This window comes from Tiliqua scincoides, chromosome 16, assembly GCF_035046505.1.
Source record: "Tiliqua scincoides isolate rTilSci1 chromosome 16, rTilSci1.hap2, whole genome shotgun sequence".
Taxonomy (NCBI): domain Eukaryota; kingdom Metazoa; phylum Chordata; class Lepidosauria; order Squamata; family Scincidae; genus Tiliqua; species Tiliqua scincoides.
In genome coordinates, this window is record NC_089836.1 from 3,897,796 (window position 1) to 3,913,851 (window position 16,056).

At 51.2% G+C, this 16,056-nt stretch overlaps 1 protein-coding gene across 3 annotated transcripts; it reads right to left on the reverse strand.

Annotated features, from left to right (window-relative positions):
- Positions 1-239: 239 nt before the first annotated feature.
- On the reverse strand, positions 240-15,257 carry GLE1 (GLE1 RNA export mediator). Of its 3 annotated transcripts, none has more exons than XM_066610626.1 (16): positions 15,093-15,257; positions 13,859-14,089; positions 13,481-13,597; positions 12,900-13,048; positions 12,755-12,815; positions 11,644-11,898; positions 10,039-10,273; positions 8,935-9,047; positions 8,365-8,434; positions 7,956-8,098; positions 6,589-6,779; positions 5,255-5,384; positions 4,835-4,939; positions 4,564-4,646; positions 3,749-3,812; positions 240-1,579 (listed from the first exon to the last, which is right to left on the reverse strand). In XM_066610626.1, exons 1-16 carry the CDS (start codon positions 15,189-15,191, stop codon positions 1,511-1,513), a joined length of 2,115 nt encoding a protein of 704 aa, XP_066466723.1. In that variant the 5' UTR covers positions 15,192-15,257; the 3' UTR covers positions 240-1,510. The 3 variants fall into 3 exon arrangements, with proteins under 3 accessions (XP_066466723.1, XP_066466722.1, XP_066466724.1); XM_066610625.1 differs by having other exon boundaries at positions 13,481-13,606; XM_066610627.1 differs by lacking the exon at positions 4,835-4,939 and having other exon boundaries at positions 13,481-13,606.
- Positions 15,258-16,056: the final 799 nt, after the last annotated feature.

Below are 16,056 nucleotides of genomic sequence, written 5' to 3' on the forward strand. Positions count from 1 at the left end.
ATTCTAGTAGAAATTAGTTGTAGTAGTTGTCGTGGTAACTGCTAGCAATTTTCCAGCTTTTCAGATCTGGATCCACTGGTCAGTGCAACTTGCAACACGGTCTAGAACTCTCCCAAACCTTAATCCTCTTCTGACTGAAAAAGCAGATGCAAGACACATACAAGACTTGGGGATGTGACCGGAAAAATCGAGAATCCTGCTTTGAAGACAGACAGCCGCAGAAGAGACAAACTGGCAAGTTTAAAAATAAATACTTTTCCTCTTTAATAGTCTTTGGAGACAGTTTCTGCCGATTCCGAGTCCTCAGAATCATCACGACGGTGGATTGATACAAAAATTAATCTCAGTCTTCCATGCGCAAATAGGCAGTCCCTGATACACAACTGATACAAAGGCATACAATTTATGTCAAAGAGAAGCCAACAATTCCTCCCATTCTTCCTCCACCCCCCACAATTCACAAATGTCCATGTGACAAGCCTAATAAAGTTTAAAAGCAAATCCAGGAAGGACCGTAATTAAATTACTGCTTCGTATTTATACAGACCCAGATGTATTCCAAACAGTTTCACCCTCGATGTGAGAGGGAGTTGGTTTCTGGCTTGCATTAACAGAAAAGTCAGTTCCCTCCCAATTCATTAAAACCCCAGCAGAATATTCTTCGGAGATCCCCTCTCCAATAACAAGTGCAACACATAAGCTGCAGCTCAAGTTTATTCCCTGCTAGCATTGGCCCATGACCTCCTGGTGCCTCAGGTGGCATGCCAAATGCTGCCCTTCTCCTTAGCTGGCAATATACCAGCCTCTGCTCCTCCCACCCCCTGAAGTAGAAAGGAAGAGGGGGCGGAGCAAAAGAGCAAGTGTGGAGGAAATGAGAGCGGTGGGCTAGAGTGTCCACTCTCCCCTTCTCCACTCTCTCTTCTGTTCTACCCCCTCTTCCTTTTCCAATTCAGGGAGTGGGAGGTCCAGCAGCACTGACAGCAAGTAGGTCAGCTGGGGGGGATGTGCTCCCCTGCAATCTGCTCGTTAAAGGCAACCACTTCAATCAGCCTCATGGATGGACCAGACCCACCCAAATTCCTGAAACGCTGCTCTTGTGTGCAAAGGCTCAACTGTGGGAATTCCGTACGTGGGGAATCTTGTGGGGCATTTGGACAGAGTTCCTGATGCATGTTCGTCCTTTCGGATTCCTGCCTCCAGCTGTCAATACACAAAAATAACACCGATTGACGTGCCCCTCACTGCTCTTCAAAGACAGCGTTGAAAACACTGAACAAACACCAATGACGTTTCAAAATTTGTCCTCCATTCATGAGACAAGTTAAAATTCTCTGTCTTATGAAGCAGAGGGCTTGATCCGAGAAGGGGTTAAGCTGCTTCACTGCCTGTATCCCCTGTAGCAACTGTGGGATCTAAATAGCATATTTAAAAACAAGCTTGTCTCTGCAAAGGATGCCGGATCACATCGTTCTCGGAGCTTCTACAAAAGGTGAGAGCGAGAGGAGCTAAATCACGACCTCCAGAAGGATGGCCCCAAGAACCCTTTCGGGAGAGGAACTTCCTTGCGACGTAAGCATTTCTGGAAGAAAGAAAGGGGGAAAAACTTTAAAGATCAGGGCACACAGCTGCAAGCCAGGAGATGACTTCTGTACAGCAACACAGCTGGCCATCATTGATTAACACTGAGACCAAGCCACAGCCATGCCACAGGGGAGCTTCTACTAGAGTACCATGCCAAGCAGGAAGCTACATAGGATGTATCAAAATGGCCACAGCAAGGGTACAACAGCGGTGCATTGTGGGCGTTTTGGGTGCTGTCAAGCAAAGACAGATCCGTTGTGCCACCTGGTTGCATTGTAAGGGGCAGTAACAGCCACTTGAGGTTTTGAGAGCTAGTGAAGCCAGCGCCCAAATAAGCAGTAATGGCTAGAAGATGTTTCTCCAGTGGTTGATTGATTGTTGTTGGCATCCTTCAGTCTCAGAAGACAATGGTATTGTGCTCTGAATAGTGTTCTGGAACAGAGTGTCCTCTCCAGTGCGTGAAGCCTGGGTAAAGTAGATATGGAGGATAGACTGTTACCCATGCAGCAAATCTCCCCTCTACGCATCGCTGAAATGGTCCAATGGAAAGGCAGAAGCCAATACAGTTGGTTCCAGCGGCGTCGCACGAGTTGCCAGAACGTGACTGTGTTCAGCCATGAACTGCCTCAGGGACTCCGGCTCTGGATTTTGCCTCGAGGTTGACTCCTGAAGCCTCTTCCATAACTGGATGTAGCCACAACGCAGTGGAGGTTTGGGATCAGAGTCTTCCTTCTCTCAGATGAGCTGCCTTCCCTGGCTAAGGAGTCCCATCTACCCGGTGACTGTTTAGTCGCCTCTTACGACAAGTACAGCCAAACTGAGGCTGGGAAGGGGGGGGGGTTCTTTGGGGTTGGAGAAGGATCCAAGCCTGCCTTCTGCTTTGACTTCCAAGTTGGAATGTTTGAATTCTGACTTGTGCAAAATAACAGCACCAGCGCACTGTGTGATGGGACCTTTGGCTGATCGTGGCTTAGATTAGAAGCCTAAACTGATGATGTCACTTCTGGCCACGACATCACATCCAGGTTAATGACATCATTTCTGGTGGGTCAGAAATTGTCATTCTAAAAAATGGGTGCTAAAAAATATGAGAACACTGAATCGGAAGCCAGTCCTACTGATATCAGTAAGATTTACTAGGATTAAAGTCTTAGTGGAAGGGGAGGGGTGGAGGGAAGAGAAAAATGCTCCAAGTGGAAGAGAGGGGATAATTTATGCTAGGGGGATAATTTATGCTGCTTTAACACTTAGCATTTGTATAGCACTTCAAGCATGTACAAAACGCTTTCCGTGTACAATTTGTATTGGCAACCTTCAGTCTCGAAAGACTATGGTATCGCGCTCTGAAAGGTGGTTCTGGCACAGCGTCTAGTGTGGCTGAAAAGGCCAATCCGGGAGTGACAATCCCTTCCACACCGGGAGCAAGTGCAGTCTGTCCCTGGTCTGTCTCCCTGGCTATGGGCCTTCCTTCTTTGCCTCTTAGCCTCAGACTGTTGGCAAAGTGTCTCTTCAAACTGGGAAAGGCCATGCTGCACAGCCTGCCTCCAAGCGGGCCGCTCAGAGGCCAGGGTTTCCCACTTGTTGAGGTCCATCCCTAAGGCCTTCAGATCCCTCTTGCAGATGTCCTTGTATCGCAGCTGTGGTCTACCTGTAGGGCGCTTTCCTTGCACGAGTTCTCCATAGAGGAGATCCTTTGGGATCCGGCCATCATCCATTCTCACGACATGACCGAGCCGTGTACAATTATGATGGAATCTTCACAACAGCTCTGGAAGGTTAGTATATATAATGCAGATGGGGAAAACTGAGGCCAGGGGGGAGAGACTTACCTAAAGCTGCCTGGTGACTGTGTGGGCAGAGGCATTATTCCAAAGCAAGAAGTCTTGATTCACAGCCCAGACCGCACAACACCAGCTTTGCAGACTAGCACTGGGCACTTGCTTGTTCCCTCTGGCTCCAGCCTGGCGACTGTATCACAGACACGCCGCCCATCTACAGTGCTCAGTTCCTCACAAAGAAACCGATCTCTACAGTGGCAATTTCTTGCTGCTTGCAGAGGTGAGGAGCAGTGCAGGTGAGGTAAGTGAATCTTAATTTATTCACCTCTCATCAAAGACTTGATGGGGAAAAAGGGGGTGGAGGGGACGTGACAGACAACACATCTTACCTCTAAGAAATCCTTGAATCTCATCAAGGAGCCCATTTCTCCTGAGCTGGTAATTGCTTCAATCCTGCAGGGAAGGAGAGAAAATGCGCTCTAATAGGCAACCATGTCTGCCAACCAACAATTTAATGAGACGCTGCTGCAGAAAAGGCTTCTGTTTAATTTGAAGGAGCACTAACAAAAGCCATGCACCCAGGACATCAAAAATTACAGCAGTTCTCCAGCCAGTGGCGGTTTAATGCTGAGTCCTGTGCTCTGTTTTAGGCCCAAGAAAGATGTCATCACCATAAGCGGCTCAGAGCTCTCTAAGGGCCCAATCCTATCCAATTTTCCAGGCTTGGCACAGTTGTGCTAGTAGGGTGTGCGCTGCATTCTGTGGTGGAGGGGCAGTCCCTGGGGCCTTCTCAAGGTGTGGGAACACGTGTTCCTTTACCACGGGGCTGCAATGTGGCTACACCGGAGCTGGAAAATGGAATAGGATTGGGCCCTAAGTGGGGAAGATCTATTGTAATTCTTTTACTACTAAAAATCATACTACAGGCTGCCCTTTTCATCCATGGGGGATCTGTTCAAGGACACCCCCACACAGGTACACGAATCTGCAGCCACTCCCAGCCTGAAGAGCAAACCAGAAGTGGCTTTCCCCGGTATCCATGGCATCCGCAGCAAGTCAAAGTCAGTCACCAGTGTTATTTCCCACAAGCACTACAGCTTGGAAGGCCAGCAACAAGGCAGCCTGCAGATCTAACAAGGGAGAAGTCCTCCCCCCCCATTCCACAAACCACAGCATCCTGTGCTCCCAGTAATCTGCCTTGTACCTTGGAAAATAGTCTTCCTTGATAAGCAGGATCATCTTCCAGAACTGCATCTGGTATTGCTTCATGAGAGCATTTCCACAGACCTGTGCAACACAAACCAAAAGGGGATTATGGGGGGGGGGGTCCTCAAAACCAGGGACTGACCTTGGGACCTGCTTCTATTATGAAAGGGTCTTGATTCTGGAGATGCTCAGAGCAAAATCTCCCTTTGCAAAGAGAAGGAGCGGGGGAGGGGCAGGAAAAGGCCATACAAAGAGGAATCCCCGCCTACCTCCAAGAAGTCAAACAGAAGGGTTGCTGTCACGTCTGCCAGCGGCTCCATGTTGAGCATCTGGGCCAGCCAGCGCCAGGCCTGGTTCAGCCCATGCGGGTGAGCCTAAAGGACAAGGGGGAGCGGAGTGTTCACTGTGAATGCCACCACTGTCCACAAATGTTTGGGCACCCCTGGTGCAGAGTAAGACCACAGGGCCCTCTAGTTCAGCAATGGCCACACTGACTAGTAGTGTCTGCTCCGGGATTTCAAGCAACGGCCTTTTCCAGCCTTGCGTAGAAGCGGAGTCTGTGGTGTCCCCACACGTTCAAGGCAGAGACCGATGATGGCCTTCAGAAACCTCAGAGAAGGAATTCCACTGGGTCTGGGAACGGAGGCCAAACCTTACATGACTCGCCAATGACGAGACGATGCACTTACCCCTTGTCTGTCTCTGTAAGGCCACTGCAGCTGAAGGATGGCAGCGTATAGACGGATCATCCCAGACATCCGTTTCAGGAAGTTGTCTTGCGGCTCCACTGTGGAGTCTGTAACTTGATAACCGAGCATCCTGCATACCGAGAGACACAATCAGCGATCACGGTAGCTGGTGCCCTGCAATCAGCTCTCCGTTTGAGCAGAGGCTTGTCAACAAGACAACAACCACAACCTCAGTGTCGAGGTTTCACTCCGGAATACACAGACTGAGCACACCTCAAAGCTCTGGGCTCCAGGAATAACAAGATGTCGTCCTTACAACATGATTTTAAGGCAGAGGTGGCCAACCCACGGCACGCATGCCAACAGCGGCACACAGACACTTTCTGAGTGGCACGTGCAAACATTTAAATAATAACAAAGAAAGCACCACAGCAGTTTCTGGTTTGCGTGATTTCTTTGCTGCTCCTCACACAGAACACCCCAAGTTTCTAACACTGCAGTGGGTACGCACAGGGTGCCACACCTACTCTGCTTGGTGGATGGGGACAAAGGTAGGAGAAGAACGACGGACAGGAGAAAGAACCAATAGGGCAGACGCATTCCGCTAACTGGCAGATCACTTGCTTATCCAAGAAGGCCTGATTGGTGGGGTGCTGAAGAGGCAAAGGGCAGGCTGTGGAAGGTGGCAGGGACTGAGCAGGGCAGCACAGAGATGGCCAACGAGATCAGCAAAGCCCAGGTGGCCCAGCTGGGCAGAGATACCATCTTTGGGGAAATCATCTGCAAAGAGATCCCGGCTAAGATCTTCTTTGAGGATGAGAAGCTGGGATGGTGCAGAAGGGCAATGAACACATCTTTAATGGACTTTGGAAAAGGTCTTGCTGGGCTGGACTAAAGGGCCACCTTCCTGGCGTCATAAGCAGTCAGCCAGGTGTCTCTGGAAAGCCCCAAAGAGTCAAAAGCACTCCTGTCTCTTGCTCTGCACCTTCTGGCACTCAGAGATCTATTGCCCTTGGAGGCTCTATTTAGCTATCGCGGTGATTGCAAAAAGCAGCATTAAAGCGGAATGGCACGTTCAAGATGCTCTACATAAAAAGCGGCACATGCTACGCTGTGGGTTGGCCACCCGGGCTTTAAGGTAAGTTTTATTTCAGAGATGGGAAACTGAGGCTGACAGCGAGCAACCTGCCTAAGGCCAAGAGGAAAAGGTGAGATTCAAACCACGGAAGTCTCCATTCATAGCTCGGTCTCTTAGTCACTCCATCACACCAGCTACTTTTTCCTCGACCTGCTCACTCCTGCGCCTCTCAGCATTTCAGCATGGTGGAAATTACCTCTGATATTCCTCCAAGGGGGTGCCTTCCTTCAGCGCCGGGTAGAACGGGACGGCGTAAGGGCACTTTTTGTGCAGGTGAGCCAAAATGAGGTCCCCCACCTTGGGGTGCATCTCCCAGACGCCCGACGCCACGTAAGCGATTGGGAAGGCTGCCTCGTGATGGGAAGCCACTTCTTCCTCTCCTTGTTTCTGAAACGATTCAAAAGCGTTTCCCTCAATCTTCTGTTCCATTAAATGCTCAAGCAACATATTCACTGGCTGCCCAGGCGAGTGAGAATGGCACCCATCTCATCAGGCAGGGAAGTTGCACCAAAACCTGGTATCTTCATGCTGGCTTCCATAAAGCAGAGCTGACTCATCTATTTAGCTGACCAGCAGTTAATTCAGACAGTAGATTGGCAGGGAGCCAGCGCAGAAGAGGAGAGTCATGGGAAAGAGGGTTTCCTGGGAGACACTCTAGCCCAGGAGTGTCAAACATAAGGCCTGCAGGCCCCCGGAAACCATTTATCTGCCCCCTCCCATCATAACTGGGTTCTCCCAGCATGACAATTGGGATCCCTCATACCCTGAAAATAGGAACAAGATTTGCATATATTCTCTTTTGTCTTTTGCAGCTAATGAGTTTCTACTGGAGAACAAAGTGCTTATTTCTGGCCATCATCTGCTTAATGATGTCACTTTCTGCTTAATGATGTCACTTCCGGCCCTCAACAGGCACCACGCTTGCCAACTTCAGCCCTCTGTATGGAATGAGCCTGACATCCCTATTCTAGCCCACCACCGTCCTCTCCCTCCACAAGTCCATTCAGTTCCTCTCATTCTTTTTGAATGCAGGGAGCAGGTGTTTTTTTTATTTTCTTGCTTTAAAAAAAATAACCTGCTATGCGCATTTTGTTTGCAAAATGTAAGCAATCATTGATCAATCAATTGAAAGCCAAGCACTCAATTATGGAACTACTTCGCATTTAAGCCTTTAGCTAGAGGTCAAAGAGTTTTTAGGGTTCTGGTCCATTAAATAAACCTCTTTGAACAGAGTTTTGGGCTTAGGTTCATTTCAACTCGTTGCCATTTTCAACTAGGAAGGGAGACTGGTCACTGTCCAAATGACCACCCACAGCTCCTGCATACCAAGTCTGATTCCTGAATAGGTCACTATCTATTGTGGACACAGACCGGCAGCGCCTCCCCAGGTTTTCAGACAGGGGTCTTTCCCAGCCTTGCCTGGCAACGGCAGGGTATAACCAGGGACTTCCTGCATACAACATATGATCTACCCATGCTCTCCTGTTCTGCTCCACAATGAAAGACACAGTGAGCATTTCATCTGCACCCGACCACCCCCAGCACAAAGGTCTCCTTCCTCACCACAAATTTCTCTGCCAGTTTGAAATAAACAAACTCCAGCCCTTGAGGATGCTGAGTGACAGACACACTGCGGCCTCCGCTGTGTGTGGGCCTTCCCGAGAGGAGGCTATTGATCTTGTCAAATATCTCTTTCAGCTGGGATCCTGCAAAGCCAAGCACAGAAGATTCAGGATGGACATCTACTTATAAAGGAGGAAAGAAGGTTGCAGGGGATGATGCTATCAGCCGAGTCCGTAATTTCACACCAGAAATGCACCAACTCTGTCATTACTTAAAGGGAAGGGGCCAGGCAGATGGAACTTCACAAGCTTGACACCACTGCCAGTTAGACTGACTGCCTAGATCTCCCCCAGGAAACAGGCTGTGGAGATTTTCACCAGGGTGCAAATGAAGTCTGTTTACTGCTCACCTGCTCTGGTCGAAATCTGGCTAACAGGAATGGTGGCTGCTTTCTGTAAATCCATTTTGACCTTCTTCACCTGAAAAGAAAGAGTCGGGGTTGCGCCACATTTTTGGTGCGCTGCCTTTTTTGGAGGGGAAAGGCGCCTCTTTGAGAGGCAGCATGTCCTCCTTAACAGCAATGTCCCTAAGAGGAAAAAAGATCAATTCTGCTACCAAGTCCTCATCTTTCCTCCTTCTCTTGGCTTTTCTTATAGTGCTTTTTTTTAAGGTACAAAACTCTTCACACGGATTATCTGGCTGCAGCCTTTACAACAAGCCAATGTTATTATGCCCATATAGCAGATGAGGAAGACTAAGGCCAAGGACTAAGTTGCTTGCCCTAGACCATCTTGTGGGTTCACGGCTGAGGTGAGATTCAAACCAGGGAACCACGACTTGCAGCTCATCCTCTCAGCTGCTATTCTACACTTGGCCGACAGTACCTGACCTGCAAGATAGTTCTTTTCCCAAATCACACGACTGCACAAGAACCGTTCAAGCCTGCATGCCTTCCCGTCAGGCCTGGGAGGATCCTTACCTGACTGTCTTTGCTGTTGGCCAAGTCGCTGAAGGAAGCCACGCACTGTTCACTTTCCTGCTGCAGCTGCTGGAACCACTGCATTGTCTTCTCCTCTGCCTTCACTTGAAGCCCTAAGAACGGCCATGGGGAAAATAACCCGTTAGCACAAGGGCACCAGGAGTCCCAAGAGAGAGGAAAGCAGCGATCGCTCCTCCAGAGATCTCAGCAGATCGGCTTCGCGTCCTCCCAAAGCGCACGAGGGCGTACATATATATTAAACTCCTTGGGGTATTTGCCTCTCAGTTCATCCTGTGCTGTGTCTTGCTTATCCTAGGTCGGTGACCTGGTTCAATACTGACTTAGTCATCCCTTTTGGCAGTTTTTTTTTTTTTTTAAAGTACAGTGGGTCCACTTTATCCTCAGGTTTGTTACCCATGGATTTGACTTACCGCAGGTTGTGAACCTGCGGTGGGAGGGCCCACAGAGGACCTCTTGGATGCAACAGGAAGCTTGTTTCGGTCATGTCTGAAGGGCCTATTTCAGTGGTTCCCAAACTGTGAGCCATGGCTCCCGGGGGAGCCACAGAAACCAACCAGAGGGAGCCGCAGAATGCTTGTGAAAAAACTGCTGCCCTATACAGTGTGTACTACTGTAGCCTTAACAGGGAACCACGGCCAATAGCCCAGTTGGTTAAGGGAACTGCCAGTCGAAAAGGTTTGGGAACCGCTGCCCTATTGGACTGCAATCCGCAGATTTAATCATCCACGGATTTCAGTATCCGCAGGGGGTCTGGGAACGGATCCCCCACAGGCACTGAGGTCCAACCTGTACTAGGATTATTTATCTAGACAGTGCTGTTCGTGTGCAAGACACTTTTGTACCACACAAGTGAAGAAAAGAGCCTGTGCCTGGTCTCGAGGATGCCCCTCCCACCACAGCCTACTCCGTTCCAAGCAGTTCAATGTCTGCATGTTCACCTCCTGCCTGAACCTCACAGAACCGTTGCTGCCCACCGCAGACCATACTGACCAAGGGGGTCAGACTCAGCACGGGGAAGCCTCCCACAATGTACAGCCATTCTCTCCTGAGCTGAGTGAATAGGGAAGCTGCAAGAGAACCAACCGTCCTGCTTTCTTCCCGCCTGCTTCACGGGGTCCGGAACTTGCGCTCTCGCCAGCTCCTGTTTCTGCAGCTCCTTCGCCTGCTCCTGCGCAGCGGCTACCGCTGCCTCCGCCTCGCGCCTCCTCTTCTCTTCCACGGCGAGAGCAATTTCTTGCTGCATGTTGGAGGCGAGCTCCTGCATTTCCGCCAGCACCTGTTCCACCGAGGCCACGTCTGCCTGGGTGGGGAGCCCTCTCTGCAAGACACCGGAGGGAAAGAAAGTCAGGGGGAAGCAGAATGGCCACTCAAGGCCAGCCCTGCCAGCCACCTCAAGCAGCATGTGGAGGCAGGAGGCACCCACCTTCATCTTCTCACTGCTGCTGCTGCTCCCACTCCCTGGGTTGGAGAGGGCAGAGGGGAATGGAGTGGAGGAGAGTAGTGGGCTAGAGCACCTCTGACTATCTGGCCTATTGCTCTCCTCTCCTCCACACTTCGTCTGCTCCATCCCAATCTTTTCCAACTCAAGAAGAGGGAAGTCCAGAGGCTGGCACATCACTAGGTAAGGGGGGCAGCATCTGGCCTGCCACTTGAGGCTCCAGGAGGTCTCGGGCCAGCCCTGCACCTGCTACTAAATGCATCAGATCACTGTACATTCATCCGCTAAGAGGGTTCCAACATCTGCAATCAGCCCTCTCCCCATCCGACCGCACTGACAAGGGACAGAGCAGTGGCACATCAGGGAAGGGAAAAACCATAAGTGTACCTCCCCAGTGCAACATCCAATGCCAGACCTTCCTGACTGCCTACAGCAGCCCATCCAGGCTTTGTGTCTGGGGTTGGCAGCAGAGGCAAGACGTCACCATGTCTCGATGCCACGGTGGCCCAACAGCCCTCTGCTCCACATATTTGATCTGGGACCCAACTCATCCTCGATCACGTCTCCTGGGATCTGCTAGAGGTGCTGTTGCCCACAAAGAGAAGGGGGTGGACCAGATGTCCAAATGGCTTCCAACGCCTTTGACCTCCTCCTCGCCTCCCCCATGCCCGATCCAGACATCTCCCACTGCAGCCTTTCCTGGGGCGCTGCCAAGACCCAATACAAGCACTGGACTAAGGCACTGATCTTCAGCTGGTCAGAGGATGCCCCGAAACCGGGTTGCAGGCCAAACTAGTCACACTAGACTAGAGGTTTTTCAATAAATGCTCTCCCTTTTAGACAGCTAGTGCCAGTCTGGACAAGATCAAGGCTGAAAGGATGGTTTAGTCAGCAGACTCACTGAGTGACCCCAACTCTCTCTCTCTCTCTATCTCTCAGCCCAATATACCTCATGGGGCTGTTGAAAGGAAAAAACATGGAGAGGGATGATGGGCTCTCTGTTTAGTAGGAAAAAGACCATGAGAAATGGCCCATATTTAACCCAAGAAGGTGGAACTCACACCTAGAAATATTAACATCTAGAATTCACATCTAGAACTAATCTCTTGCTGGAAAAGGTTGGAGGAGGTTATTCCAGAGATCTTTCTAATGTGGAGAAGGTTATTCTACTTTCTAAGTGGAGGAGGTTATTCCAGAGATCTTTCCAGAGTCCTGGAGAGAAAACTGTTCTCTTGGACCCTCCCACTCACCTCGCTGGCCGCGCGGACGAGCCTGGACACTTCCCCGCAGATCTGATTGCCACGGTTACTGTAGGCCGAGAGATCGACCCCCGGCAGCTCTTTGTGCCGGTGGTTCAGGGTGATCTGCTGGTTGATTCGCAGCATCTCCTCCTGGACGGAGTAAAGGTGGCGCAGCCTCTCCTGGTTCTCTTCCTTACGGAGGCGCTCCAGCTCCTCTTGCCGCTGGCGCTGCTGCTCTGCCTCGCGCAATTTCCGGTTTAAAAGCTGGGGGGGGGAACAGAGACAGAGAGGGAAAATAAAACAGCTTTAACATTAAGAGTGACGGAGAAAAAGAACTGAAAATTAAACAAGTGCAGTACGATAAATTAGAATATGTCATATGTTGTGAGCTCTAGAACAGGAAGAGAGGGCGCAAACAATAAAAGAAGGCAGGTGGCACACAAAGCTTTCCTTTCCCTATTGGATCCAACCCAGTACAGTGGGCTCTGCTTATCTGTGGGCTTGGAACCAGCGGATGGGAATATCCACGGGGGCCGAGCCCTGGGATTGAGGGCCTCAGAGGACCTCCTGGATACAAAGCTTCCAGTCACATCTGGGATGTCCTGTGAGGCCTTTCTGCTGATCCGCAGGAGTCATGGAACGGATCCCTGGTGGGTACGGAGGACGCAGAGTAAAGAACATCATTAAACGTATACCTTGGACGGGTCTGGTTGTAGTCCTCCCATTTCAAAAACAGGATTAGGAAAGCCAAAGGAAATGGCAACCAGCAGCTTAATATGCTCTCTGCATTGCAAAGCAGACCATCTATCCACTTGGCTAGGCCTCCACCCCGGAAAAGGGCATAGGAAGTTGCCTTCCCTGGAATCCGGGCCTTGCAGCATCTAGCTCAGAACCGCCTTCCTTGACCAACAGCAGCTCTTCTGGGGCAGGCAGGGGCTTTCCAGCCCTATCAGGTGACGCTGCCAGGGACCGAACTCAACCACCTGGACGCAAGGTGCTCTACCAGCAAGCCAGAGCTCCTCCATGAAGGATGTGGCCTGCCTGGCAGCAAACTCAGGGTCCTTCCTGCCTCCGCCAACCCCACTGCTCCCAATTCTCTTTCGCGTTTCCGAGCCCTGACCTTCTCTCGGCGGCGATGCTCCTCTTTCAGTTTTTCCTGCTGCCCCTGGGCTTCTTTGAAGCTGAAACAGAAACACCAGATGCAACTGACCATTCCAGACATGCTCACAGTGCCAGACAACCGCTGGAAGACACAATCACCTCACCTGCTCTCTATCACTTGCTGCAGGTGCTGATATTCCTGGCGCCGTTTTAACTCCTTCAGTTCATCAAAGCGCTTCAGGTGTTCGCTCGCCTCCTCGGAGGCGGCCTTCACCACCTGCTCCTGAAGCTCCATGCGTTGCTTGAGCTCCTCCTGCGGCGAGGAGAACAAGGTCAATAGAATGGCACACGCACACACTCCGCTCACAACACACCCCAAGAATCAGTGACAAGCAGCACCCACAGAAGCTACCCACAGAAGCAGCCCCCCATTAGTATGAGTAACAGAAACAAAGAAGCGGCCCACCCACTAGCCAGAACGAAACTAAAACAAGTCTTCAGCCATCACCCAAACTGTGGCAAAGACAGGGGCAACTTCACATCCTGAGACAAGCAGTTCCACAGGCACCGTGGACAAGTTCCTCACACACATCACCACCAGACCCAGGCTTGCCAGCGCTGGGAGACTTCTGGGTGACATGAGTAGCAGGAAGACCCATTCCTAAGCATGCCAGACCCTGAGGCAGAGGTCAACTGAACTAGCTTCCACTTCCCACCCCACATTGGTCACAGGCTTTGCATTTACCCTCCCTTTCAACTTCTGGACTTCCTCGTGCAATCTGATGAGGCCTTCCACCTCGAGGCCTTTCGAGCGTGGAGACAAGGTGCAGGTTTCTTGGTCGGCCTCTGGAGCTCTCCATTCCTGATGGTTCTGCATGGACAGGAAGAGAAGCCAAGTCAGCAACTGGGACTTAAAGACTGGGGGCTATGAAGCGGCAGGAAGGAGGAGGGAAGCAGCTACTTAGGGCATTGAAGCACAAACCAGATCTTGGACCTGTATACATTTCCAAGCCATTGATACAGTGTGTAAAAAATTATCTGAATATAGAATTGTGCTATTCCTCTAGTGCTACAAGGCAGGAAAGCTTCTGAGGATCTCAACTGAGTAATGCAGTGTTGTTACCTCTGTCTCTCTTGGAGTTTCTGTTAAAAGGACTGAGGAGACTGGCTGGCTGGAGGGAGGAGATGCCGTTTCCACAAAGGGGGACAATCCAGGTGTGAGGGGAGCTGATTCACCAGGTGTCGATCTCCTGGAGAGGAGATTCTCTTTTGGCGAACGGGAGAGGACTTTCTCCAGCACCCATCCGGAGAAGGGAGACAGCTCAGGAGGGGCTCTGCAGCTCTCAAGAATTTCCTAAAGAGACACACAGAAAAGCAAAAAGGAGCAAGAAAAGCGTATGGTGCTCCAGAAAGTGATCCGGACGTCTTTGTCTAAGCAGAGACAACTGGCCTGTGAGGCTTTCAGAACAGGGGAAGAGGCTGAAGGTGATTTTTTTTTTCTGAGACCCTGCGGTCCACTTCTTCCAGTCTCATGGGCTACTTGTAGGAACCAGTAGCACATACATACATACATACATACATACATACATACATAGACAGAAGTAGGGGTATAGATAGATGTACAGACGTATACAGACCTGTGCATGACTAGCTCAGAATTGCTGCCTGTGTGTGTGTGTGTGTGTGTGTCACACAGAGTGGAAAGGCATCCCAGTTCTCCATGCTAATGAATGGGACTGCATTATATGAATATTTTTTAACTTCTATGCCACCCACCAGCCGTTCCCTGTGTGTGTCTGTGTGTCTTCTTCTCTACATGAGAACTAGAGGATTCTGGGGCATTGATTAGAATTCTGTGACATTATCTGGATTAATAATTTTACAGTAAAATAAACTTTATAACCCCTTTAGGGTTGACATATATAGGCTGCCATTTCCATAGGGAACTGTGTGTGTGTATACATGTGTGTATGAATATGTGCGTGTGCGCATGTACATGTATGCGTGTGTGTACATGTATGTACATGTACGTATACACAACTATAGATACGGTCCACTAGGCAACCCCAAATATGTATGTATGCATATGTGCATGTGTGTGTACATGCATGCATGTGTATACGTGTGTACAAGTATGTACAGACACATACATGTGCATGTCCACACAACCCCAGAGCCATGACAAGGTCCTGGGCGCCCCCTGCTGCCTGGCTGCCCCTCCACACTCATAGGAGACCACCGGAAGTGGGGACGGGCTTAGGAGCTGTCAGTCACCCACCCACCTCCTCCTGCTGCCTCTCCACTCAGAGGGCCGGAAGTGCGGGGGCGGGCGCAGGAGCTATCAATCAGTCACCCACCTCCCCCGGGGGGCTCCAGCGGCGGCAGTAGCCGAGCTTCCCCTTGCTGCTGCTCCTCAGCGCCTGCAGCGTCTCCGTCCGGAACTGCTCCGAAGGCATCTCGGCCCCGCCAGGCCCGGCCCAGGCACGGGGAGGGAAAGACGCCTGTGGCCGTTGCCCGAACAACGGCCGCGCCACTTCCACTTCCGGCGACGACCGGAAGTAGAGGAAGGCGGGAGGCGCGTGTCCGCCTCTTTCGCAGCCCTAAGAGGTAGAAAAGCCCTGCAGCGCCACCACTTCCGGTTCGCCTGCGAGAGTCTCTAAGGGAGGTTCTCTAAGTTCTCAAGCCCCAAGAGGTAGGCGAGGCCGGTGAGCCCCGCATTCTAAACACTTCCGGCTCTCTAGGGAGCGCTCTGCAGCCCCAAGAGGCAGGCCAGGCCCTGAGCCCCGCATCCTGAACACTTCCGGCACACAGTCGTTCATTAAGAGTGTGCAAAGGCGGCAGCCCCAGAGCTCCCACTCAGCACTCCCCTCCCTTGCAGGCACTGCAAGGAGGCGCCTGCAGCGGCCACAGCAAGGGCTTCCCTGCAGCTCCTAGCGCAGCCTGTGCGCGTCTACTCAGAAGGAAGCCCCGCTGAGAAGGTGGCACCTAGAGTATTGGCAACCTTCAGTCTCGAAAGACTATGGTATCGCGCTCTGAAAGGTGGTTCTGGCACAGCGTCTAGTGTGGCTGAAAAGGCCAATCCGGGAGTGACAATCCCTTCCACACCGGGAGCAAGTGCAGTCTGTCCCTGGTCTGTCTCCCTGGCTATGGGCCTTCCTTCTTTGCCTCTTAGCCTCAGACTGTTGGCAAAGTGTCTCTTCAAACTGGGAAAGGCCATGCTGCACAGCCTGCCTCCAAGCGGGCCGCTCAGAGGCCAGGGTTTCCCACTTGTTGAGGTCCATCCCTAAGGCCTTCAGATCCCTCTTGCAGATGTCCTTGTAT

Excerpts from the sequence above, each read along its gene's own strand:
- GLE1 (XM_066610625.1), bottom strand. The coding sequence starts at position 15,191 with ATGCCTTCGGAGCAGTTCCGGACGGAGACGCTGCAGGCGCTGAGGAGC. Across the intron at positions 14,090-15,092 it reads GCTGGAGCCCCCCGGGGGAG|GAAATTCTTGAGAGCTGCAG; the intron begins GTGGGTGACTGA and ends GTGTCTCTTTAG. Across the intron at positions 5,385-6,588 it reads CCCTTGGAGGAATATCAGAG|GATGCTCGGTTATCAAGTTA; the intron begins GTAATTTCCACC and ends CTCGGTATGCAG.